We start from the raw sequence: 18,310 nt of genomic DNA, 5'->3' as shown, positions 1-18,310 counted from the left end.
AGTCCTACATTGGACTCTCGACTCAGCACGGAGTCTGCTTGAGATTCTCTCTCTCCCTCTGCCTCTGCCCCTCCCACTCCTGTGTGCTCTTTCTCTCTCTAATAAATAAAAGAAAAAACTAAATCAAAACACGGTTTTGGCATACTTTGAAATGCTGATGATAGCCTGTGGTTCTCAAGTTCTCAAGCGTAATGGGAGTTAAAATTTCATTATATATTGCTGGATATTGTCTTCCCAGAGGATGTTCTAGAGCACTCCAGTTATGCCTTCATGTTGTACTGACCATTCTTATTATTTCATTCTTTTTTGACCCTATAAAATGCTATTTTATTCTCTTTTACAAAGTTACCTGTTGATGTCAAGTATTTAGAAATTACAAGTATTGGCATTTGTTATTAGCTTCAAACCAAAGAAATGGTAGGAGTAAGCTGTGATACATTTCATGATTTTAGAATTTAGCCTCTGAAGCCAGACTCGGGGAGTTCTAAATCTGTACTTCCACTCCTAAACTTGGGCAAGTTGCTCGCTTCTTTCTGCCTCAGCTTGGCTATCTGCAAAGTGGGGATAATACTAATTGCCTATCTCACTGCGTGGTTTTCTGAGCACTGGTACAATGCTGAGTAGTAAGATACCCTCAATGAATGTTGTATTGGGTGCCCATTGAATAAGTGTTGCCTGATGCTGTTAACACTGCCTTTATTATTGTTATTTGAGTGTTTTCTTTTGCAAGACATCAGCAGATACAGGATTAAACTTGTCAAAATATACTTCTGTCAGTACATCATACTGTGTAATCAGAGTGTGGCAACGCAGGACAGTATAGCTGCCTGTTTTCAAGCATTACATAGTTCCTCAGCTACAATTTAGTAGCTTCATTCCAGAGTTCGAGACTTTGCTTTTTTATCTTTGCAGGTGTTCCCAAAAGTCGGCGAGGAGAAATTTGGCAGTTCCTAGCCTTACAGTATCGTTTAAGGCACAGATTGCCCAATAAACAACAACCTCCTGACATATCGTATAAAGAACTTTTAAAGCAGCTCACTGCTCAGCAGCATGCAATTCTTGTGGATTTGGGTATGTTTGTTATATTGATTATTGTACAAAAGTAGACAGTAGGTTGTTTTGTTGAGTTTTTTGGGGGGAATTTTGCGATTTTTGTTTCTTAGTTTTCTTTGTTGTTTTTTGTTTTGGTGTTGCTAAAGGAGATTTATTGAATTATGCAGAGCTGCTGACTTTGCCCTTTCTTGAGGGCAAGCTGGCCTTATATTTGGTTAAAGATACCATAAGTGCCTGAATACAGAATGAAGTGTTCATCCCTAAACTTGTCCCTAAACTTACAAAGGGGTATTATATTTGAATCATTATAAAGGTCATATTATCAGGTACTCTCAATTCCTGTATTTTGAACAACTGACTTTCTTTTGAGATAGACATTTATTTTCTCAATCAACATTGGTTTTAAAATATGTTAGAATATAGGTTAAAAGGGGCACCAAAAATTTAAACAAGCCTTTGACTATCACTTTAAAAGGAAAACAATAAGTGGTTATGCTGTGGAATCATGAATATATCCCTATAGGGTGAAAGAAAAATGAGCTGTCCTAATATTATATGAATGGGTACTTGTTTCCAGTGACATCATCATAAAGCTATCTTTTTAAATGCTGAATTTCAAATAATTAATGGAAAGGGAAAATGGTATAGTTTTTAAATTACATTGTCTCTAATTTTTCTCTAATTTAACATATTTTAATATATCTTATTATTTAAAAATACGTAACAGATGGATTAAATATTGTATGTTGGCGTTTGACTATTTCATCTGTATTCCTAGAGGATGATATATTTAAAGTGGCCAGATATGTTATGTGAGCCATTTGGGAAAATAAGGGATTACCTTATACTTGGGGTCACCTTTTACTAGGGCATATAAAAATCACTGATGAAAACCTAGTTTTGATCTCTGTTCCCTTTGGATGATAAACAGGTTTTGTTGCGAAAGGACCCAGCTCAGTTAATATTTTTTTGAGTCAATATTTTTTGAAAAGGGGAATTTTACAGAGAAACTCAAGACTTCAGTTCTTATCTGACTCTACCACTAAACTGTGGTTTTAGGCAAATTACTTTGCTTCTGAGTCTCAATCCTCTCATTTAAATGAAAACCTTGAAAGAGGCGATCCCTATGGATGCCTACAGATCTGTGGTTCTGTGACTAGAAGCTGATGACCAGATGAGAAATTAGGATGGTTCATTTAGGGCTAATCAAGATGTCCTAATAAAGAGAAGGAGATGATGAGATTAGATTATAAGGGAAGGCTGGGCAAGAGAAACTGGAGCTAGAATTAATGTCTTAGATAGAGGGTACATTTGTAGTTTTCTTTAGCAAAAATTTTAAGTAATGAAGTAAAATAATAATTTAAAAAATTGTTTATTTAACTCTCCTTGTAGCCATCTGTGTTTCCTCAGTGTGTTATTTCTCCTATCTTCCCCTTGCTCTGCAGAATTAATCTTATCAGTTCCTGGGGGGTAAAACAACAAAAGACAAGATCACTTTTAAGCATGTGTGGTGGAAAATATTTAAAGATCTGGCATTCTCACTGACATGAATAGTCATTTCGCAAGGAAGCTGATACCCTCTTCATTTCTGTGGCATAAGGAAAGCCCCATGCAAGTGTACACAGCTTTGGTGATGAAGATGGGTTTGTTTCGGTGTTTAGTACCGGCTTGTCAGTGATCCAGAACTGATTTTGTTTGCTTGCTGGGCTGTCTCTATAGTAATTTTTATATTCAGAAGTGAATTTTAGGGGGGAATTTATGTGAAATCAGCTTGACTCTTGCTTTACTTGTCCTTTTTGTATATACTGAATAAAGAAAAGAGGTCTATGTGGCTCATAGTGGTGGTTTAAGAGAACAAAGGATATTTGGAAAAAGAAATATTTCCTGAAAGATAGGCTGAACGTAAAACAAAACAATCTCAAAAAGTCCCTCCAGGAAAATCAGGACAAAATCTGCTTATGGACTACTAAGATTTCCTTTTAAATAATATGATATATTTTTATAGAATTCTGATTTTAGTCAGAGGGTGGTCTTTTTTTTTTTTTTTTTTTTTTCGGAGAGAGAGATTGAGCATGAATGAGGTGAGGGGGCATATATGCAGAGGGAGAGAGAGAGAGAGAATCTTAAGCAGGCTCTACACCTAGAACAGAGCCCAACACAGGGCTCGATCTCATGACCTTGAGATCATGACCTGAGCCGAAATCAACAGCAGAACGCTTAACCTACTAAGCCACCCTGGCACCCCAAGGTTGGTCTTTATGTGAACTTAAAATTTATCTTGATTTATAGCCAAAATAGATTTTATATTCTACTTTCCTGGGATCTCTCCTGGAGGAGTCCTTAATTTGTTTGTGAATTTTGATGTTCTTGTCATTTCCTAGAAAGAAGTGCTTGTTAGTGTCAAATATTTGCTTCCCTTTCATATGTGTATGAATTTGGGGCTTGCTAGAGAGACTCTTAGATGGGTAATCCAAGAAACTCTCATTGGTTCAGAAAAGAATGTTTGTTTATTCCTGGAAATCACTGCATTGCAATTTCACTTTTGTCTCCCAAGCATCAGGGTATCTCAAAAATATTTCTTCTCTCGTCCTCTGCAGGAAGGACATTTCCTACTCATCCTTATTTTTCAGCACAGCTTGGGGCAGGACAGCTCTCACTCTTCAACCTCTTGAAAGCCTATTCATTGCTGGACAAAGAAGTGGGTTACTGTCAAGGGATCAGCTTTGTGGCTGGAGTCCTGCTTCTGCACATGAGCGAAGAGCAAGCCTTTGAAATGCTGAAATTCCTCATGTACGACCAGGGCTTCCGCAAGCAGTACAGGCCTGACATGATGTCATTACAGGTGAGGCACACGGAAAGCTCTGACCAGAAATTGTAGCAGTAGCCCTCTTCAACATTAAAGATTTAACGAAATTTGGACCCACTGGTCTTGGAATTTGTATAAATGTAGAAGTGTGTTTTAAGTTCACGATCTTAGTGTGGGATTTGCGCTTTGGCTAAACCTGTAAGTGTACGACATCTATATGCAGAAAAACCCTCCCATGAAGTTCCTGAAGGTAATAAATCAGCAATTCTAGAAAGGTGGTGGGTGGGTACTCAAGTCTCCTTCCCCTAAGTAAGCAAGTGGAGATGGAGAAAGAATCAAGTCCTCTTCTTTTCCTCAACTTATCCATTGAAAAGAATACTAGATCTTTATTTTTAATCTGAAAATATAATGTCTTTTTCTTTTCCTGTAAATGCATCAGTGGCAGAGAGCTGTGTCACAGTTCTTGAACTTACCATGTCTCCTGCCTTTATCATAATGTCAGGCCCTTCTAGAGGAATAGGTGTCAAAGTCAGTGGCACTATTCAGTCTGCTTTTCTTAGCACATACTGAAGAAACACTGTAAATATGTCTTAGTCATTTTAAGCAATGTATTCCCTGCCACTGTGGTCTTCAACCTATTTTAGACACTGTGTACATACATTTCGCCCTTCTATAGTTTAAAGTCCACTTAATGTATTGGTTCCTAATAAGCAGTGTAAATTTTATCTATAGAGATGATATGACAAACAGTCACTCACTCCAATTTAAAGCTTTTAGTAGTGAAAATATAAACGAATACTTCAAAGAGAGGGATGTCAGAGTTCTCCTCCTTTGAAATGAAGTAGGCAAGATGCCCAGTTAGTCATAATATTATGCTGTAGATAGAAAGCAAACTATTTTAAAAATGCTTTTCAAATATACTCTTTTTCCTGGTTCCCAAGGATCAGTTTTTAAACTTAATATTTTAGGTGCCAGTCTATAGACAAAAAAGGACTGGGTTTTTACCTTGTGAATATTACAGTAAATGGTATTTTCTTGAGAAGATCAGTGGAGAGGAAGTGGTCCATTTTTTTTCTTTAAGATGAAATTTTTGCTAGGGAGATAGGTATAGCTTCTCTCTCAGCTTTGGGTTTTCAGATGTGAGTTCATAACGGTCTTCACCAGGATATGTAAATATAGTGATTTGATTCCTAGTTGATGCCTATCCATAGGTCTGTTAACATTCCACAAGTCAAATAATGACAATAAAAGGTTTTATTTTTTTACTTTATTTCTAAAGTTTATATCTCATGTTGGATAGGAATCATTGATGTTCTTGTAAGGAATTAAGTATCTCTAATTACCAGAAATAAGTTTGATACCTAATATTAGAATTTTTAAAGAATGGAAAGTACCTGTGAGTTGTGTTTGTTTGGGCCCATAAATAGAAAGATAGATGCAATTATCACTTTAAAAATGCAGTTATCTTCTATTTTAAGAATTCATCAATTTGATATCATAAAAATTGATGTAAATTGGATTATACATTTATATGGCTTGCATCTACCAAGAAATATTTTATGTCTATAATGACAATGAAGTTGTTTTTATCTTTGGTAGCATTTGTAGAGGCTGCAAGATTGGGGACCTTATTCTAGGATGATAGAACTTTTTGCTCTGTAAAGTGAGATTTAACACTTTTTCCCCTTTCAGGAGCAGAAAGTGTTTTTTATCCAATCAATCCAATCAGTATGACTTTCAGAAGTGGAAGCAGCAGTGGGTTTGGATCACTTGATAGAATTTGTGATCACCTGGGTGTTGTGAGCTTGGGCACTGCTGGGTCTTGGCCTAGGTTCCTTTATCTGTGACATGGGTTTTGAGGTCTCTTTTAACTTTGTCTCCTTATGTTCTGTGGCTGCTGTTGTCGTGTTGAGTGTAAAAGCATTGTGTCTTTGTTCTTCCCTTTTCCCTGTCTTCTCTACCCTTCTCATCTCTCTCTACATCTCCCTGCTCTGGTTCTGCTTCTTCCAACGGAAGATTTGCTATATTATCTAGACTGTAGAAATGAAAAATTACTTATTCTTAGCAGACGGCATTTTGTTATTAAAGTTTCCTTTGAAGGAGATTAAATTGTGTTTTTGTTTGCCTTTTTCAAAGGAAATTTAATGTAAACCTACCTTGATAGAAGAATGTAGTTTAGAAAAGGAAAAGGTTCTTTCAAAAAAAATAAAACACTGCAGTATGCCTTCTTTGCACAATTATAATGGAATAAGAACCGAATGCTTTTGACAATATGTTTCTCTTTATTCTACTAATTAGATTTCTTTGATTTCTGTGCTACCAAAATACTAATTCCTCTGTTGATACAGCCCAGTATGTTTAATTTCTAAATTGTAAATAGCCTAAGGGAAAAATATGATTTTTCCAACATGACTGATTGAGATAACAATCACATTCTTTTAAACTTTTATGTTTGACTATAGCTGAACTTCTTGTTTTATAGCTATGACTTCCTGTGGCTCTTTTTCTTCTTTCTTTCTTTCTTTCTTTCTTTCTTTCTTTCTTTCTTTCTTTCTTTCTTTCTTCTTTCTTTCTTTCTTTCTTTCTTTTTTTACAGCATGTGTGGAACTTAGTTTCCACAGATATGTGTTACAGATAAAGATCAAACAAATAATTTGCCATATTTATATATAGTACTTTGATTTTTTTAGTTTTGTGCTATAGAAACAACAGTTGAATTCACAATATAATTGGTTATTTTCATGCATTTTTATAAAGCAAACTATTTAAGGATGATATTTTGATGATATCTTCTAGTGAAAGAAATTGTGCTAGATTTAATAAAATATCATACACATTTCATACCAAAATATTAAACTGATATAACTGATCAAGGAACCACTACTCAATATGTTACTGTGTGGGTAAAAATTTAAATTAAAGCACAATTCACGGACAGCCCGGGTGGCTCAGTGGTTTAGCGCCACGTTTGGCCCATGGCGTAATCTTGGAGACCCCGGGTCGGATCCCGTGTCGGGCTCCCTGCATGGAGCCTGCTTCTTCTTCTGCCTGCTTCTCCCTCTGCCTGTGTCTCTGCTTCTCTCTCTCTCTCTCTCTCTCTCTCTGGGTCTCATGAATAGATAAATAAAATCTTGAAAAAAAAATAAAGCACAATTCACAAATTTATTATTTACTGCTATATGCTGCCTTTATAATGTTTTTTTTGAAATACCAATAATCAAGCAGTAGCAAAATGAAATAATTTATTCTTTTAATACTAGAGATAGACTATATTTTTTGCTTTAATGCCCTTTGTCATAAAAAAAATATGCTACTGGAATACCTCGGATATTGGAAATCCTATCTCAAGCTTCTGGCTCTGTCACAATCTAAGCCAGGAGTCTCCTAGCAGCACTGATTGCCTGGTGAATTCTAAGCCAGAGCTCTATCATAAATCAGATGCTGGGCCCAGCAAGTAGAGACAACCTTTGCTTCTGAACTAAGTTTGATAGATCCTTTTGAAGGGAGGCTTTTCTGAAATTGGTTGAAATTAGAATGGACCTTCCATGAGAGTCCTAGGCGAGGACAAATCTGATTAAATTCCACAAGTAATGCCTACATGAGAGAAAATGACTATTTCCATGTATATATGTGATACCAAAAAATACATGTCAGAGAAACTTGCTCAGTCATCTTAGATGGACTCTTGGTGACTTGCTTTCTGACCTCAGTTAAATGAACTTGGACTTTAATATCAACTTTTACATATTAAAAATAAGATAATACTACTTTCATGCATTAAATAAATGTGAATTTGTTATTAAATATTAGGGTAATAAAATTAAAGTCAGTGTGTTTTATGCACAGATAAATGCATAATGTTTTTTTTTTCTCCAAATTAACTTTAGATTCAAATGTACCAGCTGTCCAGGCTCCTTCATGACTATCACAGAGACCTCTACAATCATCTTGAAGAAAATGAAATCAGCCCCAGTCTTTATGCTGCCCCCTGGTTCCTCACATTGTTTGCCTCTCAGTTTCCATTAGGATTTGTAGCCAGAGTTTTTGGTAAGAGATGCCTGTGATCAAATGGAACAATGTCATTTATTCCAAGGAATATTCTCTCTCCGTGTGGTATCCCAATTATTTTATTGTATGTTACACAGAATAGCATATTGCTAATGGAAATTAATAAATGTGCCTGGCTCTATTCTGAGAGTAATTTGCTCTTAAATGAAATTGAAATTAAAAAGGAAAGAAGAATTGGACCCTGTGATGGAGCTCTTATTTTCATTTATACCCCAAGATCAGAATAATTTTCCAGACTTTTATACACATCCTTCTTTGCTTAGTTTGTGTTTTTGTTTTTCTTTTGTTTTTCAATACTGATTCAGAACAGAGACAAATATGTTCTCTGGTTGAGTCCATGGAAGTACCTATATCAATGTGAATTCTAATGACTTTTTAATCTGACTTTTGTTAATAGGCTAGGATAGGAAATCTGAAGGATAGGATAGGATAGCATAACCAAAATTCCTGTTTTATTGCTTAAGTGACTCTCCTTCTATGCCAGTGCAGTGGTGGCACCAATCTCTAAGGCTGGGTGGCTCAGAGGAAAAAAGCACTGAGCACTGGCAGTAAGGCCTGAGTTACTGATTTCCTGTTTTGCTTCGTTCCTGTGGCAGGCAGCAGGAATAAAAAGAGCTGATGACATGGTTTATATACTCTTTGGGGGTCCTTAAGTCTATTCATAAGTTTTTGGTTAGGTTTATCTAAGTCCATTATTTAAAAAACAATTTTTTTTTTTAAACACCTCTTGAGGCACTTAGGTGGTTGAGCGTCTGCCTTTGGCTCAGGTCATGAACCCGGGGTCCTGGGATCGAGTTCCGCATCGGGCTTCCCACAGTGAGCCCTCTTCTCCCTCTGCCTATGTCTTTGCATCTCTCTATATCTCTCATGAAGAAATAAATAAAATCTTAAAAGCAAAACAAAACACCTCTTAATAGAGGTTTGTTCTTAAAAATGTTTAGGACCTCCATGATGTCAGAAAGGGCTCCCACAGTTTTTACATCCTGCTTATCTGGTATCCATGGTGAATGTAGTCAAGATTAGTAACTGTGCCTTTGCTAAATTGGAGCTTTTGGTCAAGTTGTGAATATCGGCCTGATTGTAGGTCATTACCAGCATTAGAAAAAAAATGAGCTAGAATGGAATACAATGAAAATATCAGAGTCTATCATATAGCAAAGAATAATGTTTAGAGAAGCTTCGTTTTTCAAAATATGTATGTAATATGGATACAAATAACAGATTACGATGTATGATGTCTTTCTTATTGGGGGGTGTGGTTTAAAAAATTAAACCCTGTATTAGTGTAATGTAGTCTGTAGAAAAAGTTCAGCAAAAGAACAAAATCAAGAACAGTAGTTGCTCAGTCCTTTTATTTGAATTTAGTAAAGGGTAAGGGAAAGATGGATGAGCAGAAGTCACAGTTTCCTGTTTTTTAAAGACTCCTTGTTGCTTATTACTGATTTTAGAGTGGCAAAGATTGAACCTTTCATGTAGAAATATTTGGTACGGGGATCCCTGCGTGGCTCAGTGGTTTGGCACCTGCCTTCGGCCCAGGGTGTGATCTTGGAGACCTGGGATCGAGTCCCATGTCGGGCTCCCTGCATGGAGCCTGCTTCTCCCTCTGCCTGTGTCTCTGCCTCTTGCTCTCTCTGTGTCTCTCATGAATAAATAGAATCTTTAAAAAAAAAAATATTTGGTACTTTCAAAACTATTGCCTGTTTGTACTTTAGGAAGTGGAGGTCAGAGTCAGGGTAGCTTTTCTTTTTTCTCTGTTTTACTTCTGATTTAGTTTATGTACTGCTTTTGATTTTTCTTTTAAAGTTTTTTTCTTTTTAATTTCCTGCTCTGATATAGGTTTAATTGCATATTAACTGGTTCATTTACTTTTTTATTATGGTAATGAGAGTTTAAATAGTACTAATTGGTTCTGTTGATTTGTTTTTGTATTTTCCTTGGGAAGAAAAATATAAGTATCAGTTGAATAAGCCTCTGTAGGATTACCTAGTCTCCGTTAAATTTGCCACTAAAAAATATAAATACATAGACAAACAGATATATAATTAACCTTTTTTCTTTTTACCCTGGCTTTATCTGAGATTCCCAAATAAGTAAGAAAAATACTTAAGCATCTGTTTATTTGTGTCAGTCATATTATTATTATTATTTTAAATCTAGGCAATTTTGACCATATCTTTTGCAGAATATTCCATGGTTCCACTGCAGTAATTAAAAACAACCACAAGAAACACAAAAAGCCATTAGCACAGAATACACTTTTTACAATAGTGAGTGCATAATTTTGATCATGAAATTGTATCTCTTTCTTTAGATATTATTTTTCTTCAAGGAACTGAAGTTATATTTAAGGTTGCACTCAGTCTGCTGAGCAGCCAGGAGACACTTATAATGGAATGTGAAAACTTTGAAAGTATTGTTGAATTTCTTAAAACCACACTACCTGATATGAATGCATCTGAAATGGAAAAAATTATTACCCAGGTATGATTAAAATGATAATAATAAGATATAAGATCATTTAGCAGTTTCTCCACTAATTATGTATTAAATACATTAGCATAAAAACTTACATTTTTGTTTGATAGATTTTTTTTATTTGATCAGATACATTTTATTTGGAAATAAGATTATCATGGAATTTCTACTTTGTGACATTGTCTATATGGCTATACACATGAAAAGTGGTTCAGTGCTACATAAGGAGTGTTTGATGAATCTTTCAATTTAGACCAATGATAAGACTGAAGGCAGGGCCGACAGAGTTAGGAAGACATAATAAATAAATAAAAATGAGATCCACTTCCCTTTGTGATACTAACTCTGTTTTAAAATATATAAGGAGTACACGTGCCAAGAGCCTAGGCTTTGGAATTAGACAGTATGAGATTTGCATCATGTTCTAACTCTTTTATTATTTGGTGGGCTTGTACATATCTCCTTAATCTTCTGAACCCTAGTATTCTCACCTCCCAAATAGAACAATACTGATCTGAGAGGTTTTGTGAAGCTTAAGTGAGGAAACTTCATATATCAATCAAGGGCCCTTGCAGCAAACAGTCTATCTTCAATGATTCAAACAAAGGTACCATTTTGTAGAGATTTGGGCATGGTTAAGAGAACCAAATGTGGATATCCAGGAACTAGTAACAGAGGGAGGAAATCTAATAGTGTTACCAAGCCCAGTGAGTGCCAGAAATATGCAGGAGGGGTTTCTGGAGGTTTTTGTGCTGGCAATGAACCAGGCAGGATAGGATCAGGGAAGAAAGACCAACCTCTTTCTCCTTTTCTTTCTGATCTGCTGGGTGTTCTTCTGGGCCATACCCAACCAGAGCTAGCAAGAAAGGAATTGTGAAAGGGGGATGCAGGTCACAAGGGTCTGTCTCCCAAATCCAGCAGAAGAGATGAGGGCTGAGAATAGATATGGGAAGAAAACAGAATAATTAGTACACCATATATCTAGTCCCTGGCTCTTCATAGAGACTAGGTTAAGTGGTAGTTATATATATTCATGTTATTTGGATGACATGAACAAGCTTAAGATTCATAGATGACTGCTTTAAGAGTATTGATAAAATTTACCACTTTCCTAGAGGCACTTGGGATAACAGATAAAAGAGTTTAGAGCAAGAGAAAGGGAATTTGACATCTTGTTCTGGTGCCTTGCTACCTACTAGCTGTGTGACTGTGGGTAAGTTTCAAGCTCTCTGAGTCTCAACTTTCTCTCCTACAAAATGAGAATAATAATGATGTTCCTGTTACATTTTCATGTTGTTTTTAGGAGAAAATTTAACCAATTAGGGTGGAGCATTTTATATGCTGTAATTCACACTATAACATGAGCTCTTATTCTATGACCTATAAAAGTTTCTTTTTATAAAATCGAAGTCGTAAGCAGATTCTGTAAATATCTGTGGACAATTTTTTTGACAATTTTTATTTGTTAAAATACTCTGTAAGCCGAAAGATGTAGCTTTTATTTACATATGTACTTGTTTATTAATTCTTCAGAAATATCTTTCTGGACTGGCAAGCAATCAGAGATTTGCTTTTAGAGAGTGATAATCTGATTTGAAGTCAGATCACCTCACCTTCTAAAATTAAAGAGGGAATCATTTGGCTTTAGAGATTATTGCTAGAATGAATGGACAGAATTTATAGGCAGGTAGATTTGAACTTGATATGAGAGATTTTTCTAACAGTTAAGAGTTGATTTAGTGGAATGAACAGCTGATATTAAAGGAGACCTTGATGAACTTTATTTAAAATATGGTCACTATGAATATGGTCACTATGAAAAATGCCAATAATGCATAAAAGCACAAAGGAGAAAATAAAAGTAAAAAAAAAAAAAAACAAGAAAGAAAAGAAAACCTGCTAAACTACCTTTACACATCTCTCTTTGTTTACATATAAATCTTAGGTGAAATCATACTATACATGCTATTATGGAACCTGATTTTTTAATTAAAATATGCATGGAGTATTGGACATTTTTTTCATGCAATAAATATAGATCCATGCTATCATTTTTAATGGTTGGGTAACAGTCTATTGTGTCCATGGTTTCCCACTAGGCAGGGAAAAAGTGATGCTTATTGGAGAGGGATGTCCAGCTTGTCTAGATAATTCATTTATATTCTAAAATTTGAGTACCTCTGACAGTAGTAGGATAAATAAGTCGGTTTGTTGTGGTTTCTTTTCTCCCCATGGTATTAGTGTAGACACCATTGCTTAAATGCAGCTGTTGCCTCTCCTTCCCTTGCAAGTTTAGACTAAGGAGGCATTACCTATACACCAACTGATAAGCAAACTGTCTTCCTGCTTGGTGGCAATTTGGGAGAGCAGAGGCATCCCTGATGAAACCCTACAACTCTGGACAGTACTCAGGCTATGCAGTTATGAAGATTCTCTGTGTGGTAGAATGTGTTGTTACTCCTAAGAGGCCCAGGATGAAAATATTTAGCATAAGACCTCTCTGCCCTACTGACAAATTATTAGCAGTGTTTTTGGTTTCTTTACTATGGAAATAACCTATGCAATTTTGCTTGCTAATCAGCAAAGATTATCTCTAACATAGATAAGAATTACTCAGTAACTATAACGTTATTTATCTGGCATGCTACATTTTTCGAGAGTTATCAGATTATGTATATTTTGGTTGCAAAACACTCTTGAATATTAACTTATGCTAGTGTTTTGACTTCATTATGAGAATGTTTCAAGTGTGTAGAAATCATCTATTTGTCCTTATATAGACAGTCACACCTGTTATTCTTCCTTTTGATATGCCATACTATTCCTCATTAGTAAGTATTTGGAAGTCTATATGAAGCACACCAGATACACAAATTGTATTTTGATATACATTCTAAAGGCCAGACTAACCCATGGTGTCTTCCTGGCAGGTTTTTGAGATGGATATTTCTAAACAGTTACATGCCTATGAGGTGGAATATCACGTACTGCAGGATGAGCTTCAGGAATCGTCATATGCCTGTGAGGATAGTGAACCTATGGAGAAGCTAGAGAGGGCCAATAGTCAACTGAAAAGACAAAACATGGACCTCCTAGAAAAGTTACAGGTAAAGAGATAAAGATTTGATATTAAAAGCACTTGACTGCCTTCTCCATGCACAGAATTCTATAAGGAATGATAGAGATGTGACATGGATTGAACCATTGCTGACAGAGGGTCTGTGTGTCAGACTGTGTGCAAGTGTTCTGGGGGCTACAAATGCACATATGAACTTAAATATCACTTGGGAAAGAAAATATACACTTACGAAATATTAAATTTCAATTCAAAGCAGAATCTGGTTAAATACCTATAGGGTGTTAGACATATTTGGCTAAAGTTCAAGGGAGGAGGTACTGAATATGGGAAATTGGGAAAGCTCTGGAAGACCTGGAGCTTGAGATGGACTCTGAAGGATTGGTGGGAGAAATGAGTGGGGGGTTGGTATAAATAAGGAAGATAGGGCAGAGCAACAAAGTAAGCTTGGGGTCAGTTGAAGATTTATGTTGGGGAGATATGGGATAAATATGATGGAGGCAGAACTGTTGATAACTTTCAGTGTCAAGCAGAAGAGCATGGTTTTGGTTCTGTTGAGAGAGAAATCTCTCGGAGTTTTTGAGTTGTACTGTAGAAAGATCAATCTGGAAACCTTGATGAGTACAGATTTGCATGGCAGAGAAGGTATGGAGACTAGCTGGAAATCACTTGCAGAAATCTGGGAACAATGAGAACTGTGTAGAATAAAACTCACTGAGATAGAAAGAAAAGGAGGCATTTTGAGAGAATTGAATGAAATCATGTAACACATAGTCCCTGCCATCAAGAAGTTTACAATTACTTGGTAATATAAAATACTATGTATTTATTTATAAATGCACATTTACAAATGCAATAAGCAGGTTACTATAAGCTAATATTCTGCACCTGCAACTTGTATGATGTGTACTGTGTATCCAAGCCCTGAAGGGCAGGGCTTAAGAGTGATCAGTGGAAGGGAGCTTGGAAGGGGAACCTTCTAGGAGGTGAGGGAGATGAGTTCTGAGTTAGAGCTTAAAAGCCTGATGTCTCCTTAGTTTCTGTTACCTACCACTTCCTGACAAGACACCAGTCCCGAAAGCAGAGAATACTAAAACTCTGCTTCTATGTGATGAGTCTCCTGACAAGGAGGCTAGGAGAGAAAGGTTTAGAAAGGAGGGATCTCTAGAGTAATTGCTCCCCAAGGATAGGAACACTGACTTCCTTAGTTATCTTACATTAGCTCTTCCTTATTAGGGAAAGTGGGTTTGCACTTGCTTTATATTAATTATAATGACTTTTACTAATGGTTACAAATTTTTTCATTGACAGTTCAATGTCATCATCATGTCTTGGTTCCCGAGTTATGTGGGAACCCCTGACAGCCACTGAAACCAATAGGATCCCAATTATGTGTTTTTACAAAACCCTATATTTCTCGTCAGGTGGTGGAAAGCTTCTTTTAGCACCTCTGGGCAGCATCAGAAATCTCCCATTTCTCCTTCAGCCAGATGCCACTCGCTCCAGGAGAATACGGTGATGCCCCCACCATTGCGGGAGGCTGATTTAAGATTGCATTTTTGTTGTAGTCAGTGAAATGAGATGTCTTTTGTCAGTACTTACAGTTATATTTTTGAGATATTGGAAAAACTCCATGTCACAGAGGATTTCAAAGTATTTGATTCATATACTATTTTGTTATGTAATACAATATGATCATATAATACAATATGATTTTGTTATGTAATACAATATTAAGGTATAATACAATACCTTAATATATGTAAGGTCTGGCAACTGTTCTGATGAGGAACCAGGGTCTTCAGATTTTTGATTTGGAGGAATTTGCATTTTTCTTCTTTCTCCCAAACAGATAGCTCATGCTAAGATCCAGACCTTGGAATCCAATCTGGAAAACCTTTTGACCAGAGAGACCAAAATGAAGTCTTTAATCCGGACTCTGGAACAAGAGAAAATGGCTTATCAAAAGACAGTGGAGCAAATTCGGAAGCTGCTGCCAGCTGATGCGCTCGCCAATTGCGAATCACTGCTAAGAGACCTCAACTGCAACCCTAACAACAAAGCTAAGGCAGGAAACAAGCCATAACTGAAGGAGCGCCATGTCAGCAGAACATGCTTTTAGAATGGTGAAGAAGGGAAGCATCTGCATGCTGCTGGCCCAATGCTGGACGCAGGAGCTGACGGAACCACTGGAGTTTGGTGCTGAGCCCTAGTCCTAGAGGGTGGACCTCGCTCCCATTAGAGTACGCTGTTCCTAAGCCAATGTATATATGTAGACTGGTGGTTTTTTTGTTGTTGACTATGTACATAGACACAAAATGGACGTGAAGAGTTCATGCTTTCAGATCAAAGGAGTAGATGTATATTTAGAGTAATTTTTTAAATCAAAACTTCATGAAATCCACACCAAAGGGAAGTTAAAATGAAATTCCCCTTGGACACATGTGAAATCATTTTGTCTTTGTAGTGAAACAAAGCTAGAGCATCTTTATATATTAAAATATACTTGAAAAAAATGAATGTATTTTTTTCTCCAAAGAACAGCATGTTTCACTCAATTGTGGAGCGGTAGAAACATTTGTGTAACTTTATGTATATCTGTCTTAAAATCTACTGACATTATGTATATCTGAGGAAATGACTGACTGCTGATCATGCTCCTATGGGTTTTTCAGGAAGGTAGGGGCCTTCCTCCCCTGCGTGCTTTGTGCCAACTAGCATGTTGTGTCTACATGCATTTTGAGTCAGTTTAGGCATTACTTTGGACGTGCATAAGGAGAAAGAAGACATCGTAGCAGAGTCTACCCACCCAGCTCATGATGAAAAAGAATGTTGCTAATTTCCCAGCAAATTAGACCAGCATTGTTATTCAAGCTAAAATATCAGGCCTCCCCAATTTAATTTAGGTCCTATATTGTCTAGATCAATTTTCTATTTTTTTGTTTATATTACTCCTTACAATCTTGAGTGGACTCCCTTTTACTTGGTGCCATAGTTGGTGACAAGGACTTGTTATTTTTCCACTTATGGGATCTAATTTAGTTCTCTCTACCTTAAATAAAAGGGAAAATATGATTGGTTTTGTAAGGATAATATGCTGTGTTGAGACACCTTTTTTTTTTTTTTTTTTGGCCAATTGACAGAATCTAATAAGCTCTCAATCATCTTTCCTTGTATGTGAAAGTTTGTGAGAACTGTGTAATGTTTAAGAGTAAACTGTTGAAATCCACTGGAGAGAAGTGGAAAGTGGCTCCAAGCCCTTCTAAGACCTAATTCTTTGTTTGAACCCCCAGCTTCCTCAGCCTACAGCTTATCAGAGGACATTCATGCATGCTGGGTATTATGGAAGGAAAGTAATTTTCAAAGTACACAAGCAGTTCTCCATTTCAGAGATGATTCTATGATAGTGCCTCTGAAAGTTGATGCAGCATTTTTGCCTTTCCAAATAATATTTGTCATCGCTGCTTTTTGCAGTACTTATCACAGATGGATCACTTGGGATAATTTTCTTCAGAGGGAGTTTTTTATACACTAGCTACAGTGTATTATAGACTAGAAGGGCATCGCTCTCAAGGTTTGGGAAAACCTTGAAGAGCAGATGATAAGCATCTGAACCCTCCACCTCTACACCATTACTCAGTATAAATGTAATGATTCTAGTTACAAATCAGCATGCCCTCTAATCCAGGTGGTTTTTTTTTTTTTTTAAAGAAAATAAAGTCTTATTAGTAAAGTTAATATTTCTAGTTCTAGGAAATTCTGATTCTAGGCCTCCTGTTAAGTTGGGGTTACCAACTAATTTGTTTCTTGGATTCCCCCAAATTTCTCTATTTGTAGGAGAGGTTTTCTCTATGAGGAATATGATAAATATCATCTGATTACTGTCTGGTGATGAAAATTACCTTACGTATGTGATATACAAGTGGTAGCCAAAGAATCTTTAAGTTGGGAAAAGAAAACTTTTTTGGTTCAATTTCAAGTAAATTGTATTCTGGATATTCAAAGTCAGCATTATGAGTTATACTATGGTGTTCAGAGATTAAGTTGTCTTGGATACAGTATTTCTTCTGAAAATGAATTTTCTTTTTCTTTTTTGTGATTTTTTTAAAGTGTTGCACCAGTTATGCTTATGCATTGTTACATCTTCTGATTAATGTTACATCTGATTAATGTAATGTCTAGTTCATTTCCAATAAATACATTGCTATAGTTTCCTTGGCTTATTGGTTTTTTGTTTATAATAGGAAAGAAGATGCTCTTGGTTAGAGTTCTTTACAAAATCTGCATGAGCTGAGCTATTGTTACTTAAAATTGCTTCAGTAATAATTCTTTTTAATAGAATCAGAACAACAAAGATAATTTATAGAAATATTTATGAAAGTCCATTGTCAGTTACTAGTTTTCAACTTCTTTCCCAATGGAGCCTTTTTTTTTTTTTAAGATTTTATTTATTTATTCATGAGAGACACAGAGACAGAGAGAGGCAGAGACACAGGCAGAGGGAGAAGCAGGCTCCATGCAGGGAGCCTGATGTGGGACTTGATCCCGGGTCTCCAGGATCACACCCTGGGCTGAAGGGGACACTAAACCGCTGAGCCACCTGGGCTGCCCCCAGTGGAGCCTCTTGCTAATGAATACAAAAAGAAAAAGATAACCACACTGACATATTTGTGTTCTACTCTTTTTGTTTTCTATGCCTCCTCATAGACAATAAGGGAGAGAAAGAGGATATGAAAATACAGGGATCCCTGGGTGGCGCAGCGGTTTGGCGCCTGTCTTTGGCCCAGGGCGCGGTCCTGGATATCTGGGATCGAATCCCATGTCGGGCTCCC

General features: G+C 36.4%; 1 protein-coding gene across 12 annotated transcripts in view; it reads left to right on the top strand.

Moving 5' to 3' along the window:
• The window catches only part of TBC1D4 (TBC1 domain family member 4), a 180,800-nt gene extending 163,108 nt beyond the window's left edge, over positions 1 to 17,692 (top strand). For 8 of the 12 annotated variants that reach the window (XM_038569752.1, XM_038569751.1, XM_038569750.1 and 5 more), the window contains 6 exons: positions 913 to 1,071; positions 3,651 to 3,895; positions 7,747 to 7,906; positions 10,239 to 10,408; positions 13,333 to 13,509; positions 15,331 to 17,692. In XM_038569752.1, the coding sequence (XP_038425680.1) occupies positions 913 to 1,071; positions 3,651 to 3,895; positions 7,747 to 7,906; positions 10,239 to 10,408; positions 13,333 to 13,509; positions 15,331 to 15,564 (1,145 nt within the window). In that variant the 3' untranslated portion in view covers positions 15,565 to 17,692. Of the gene's footprint in view, positions 1 to 912; positions 1,072 to 3,650; positions 3,896 to 7,323; positions 7,447 to 7,746; positions 7,907 to 10,238; positions 10,409 to 10,904; positions 11,488 to 11,517; positions 11,616 to 13,332; positions 13,510 to 15,330 lie in introns of those variants that run through there. The other 4 variants (XR_005376397.1, XR_005376399.1, XM_038569753.1 and 1 more) reach the window with 4 other exon arrangements.
• The last annotated feature ends 618 nt before the right edge of the window (positions 17,693 to 18,310 follow it).

The sequence above is a fragment of the Canis lupus genome, chromosome 22, assembly GCF_011100685.1.
Source record: "Canis lupus familiaris isolate Mischka breed German Shepherd chromosome 22, alternate assembly UU_Cfam_GSD_1.0, whole genome shotgun sequence".
Lineage (NCBI taxonomy): Eukaryota > Metazoa > Chordata > Mammalia > Carnivora > Canidae > Canis > Canis lupus.
The sequence above is the reverse complement of the archived record's forward strand: the minus strand, read 5'-3'. Positions and strand labels throughout refer to the sequence as shown.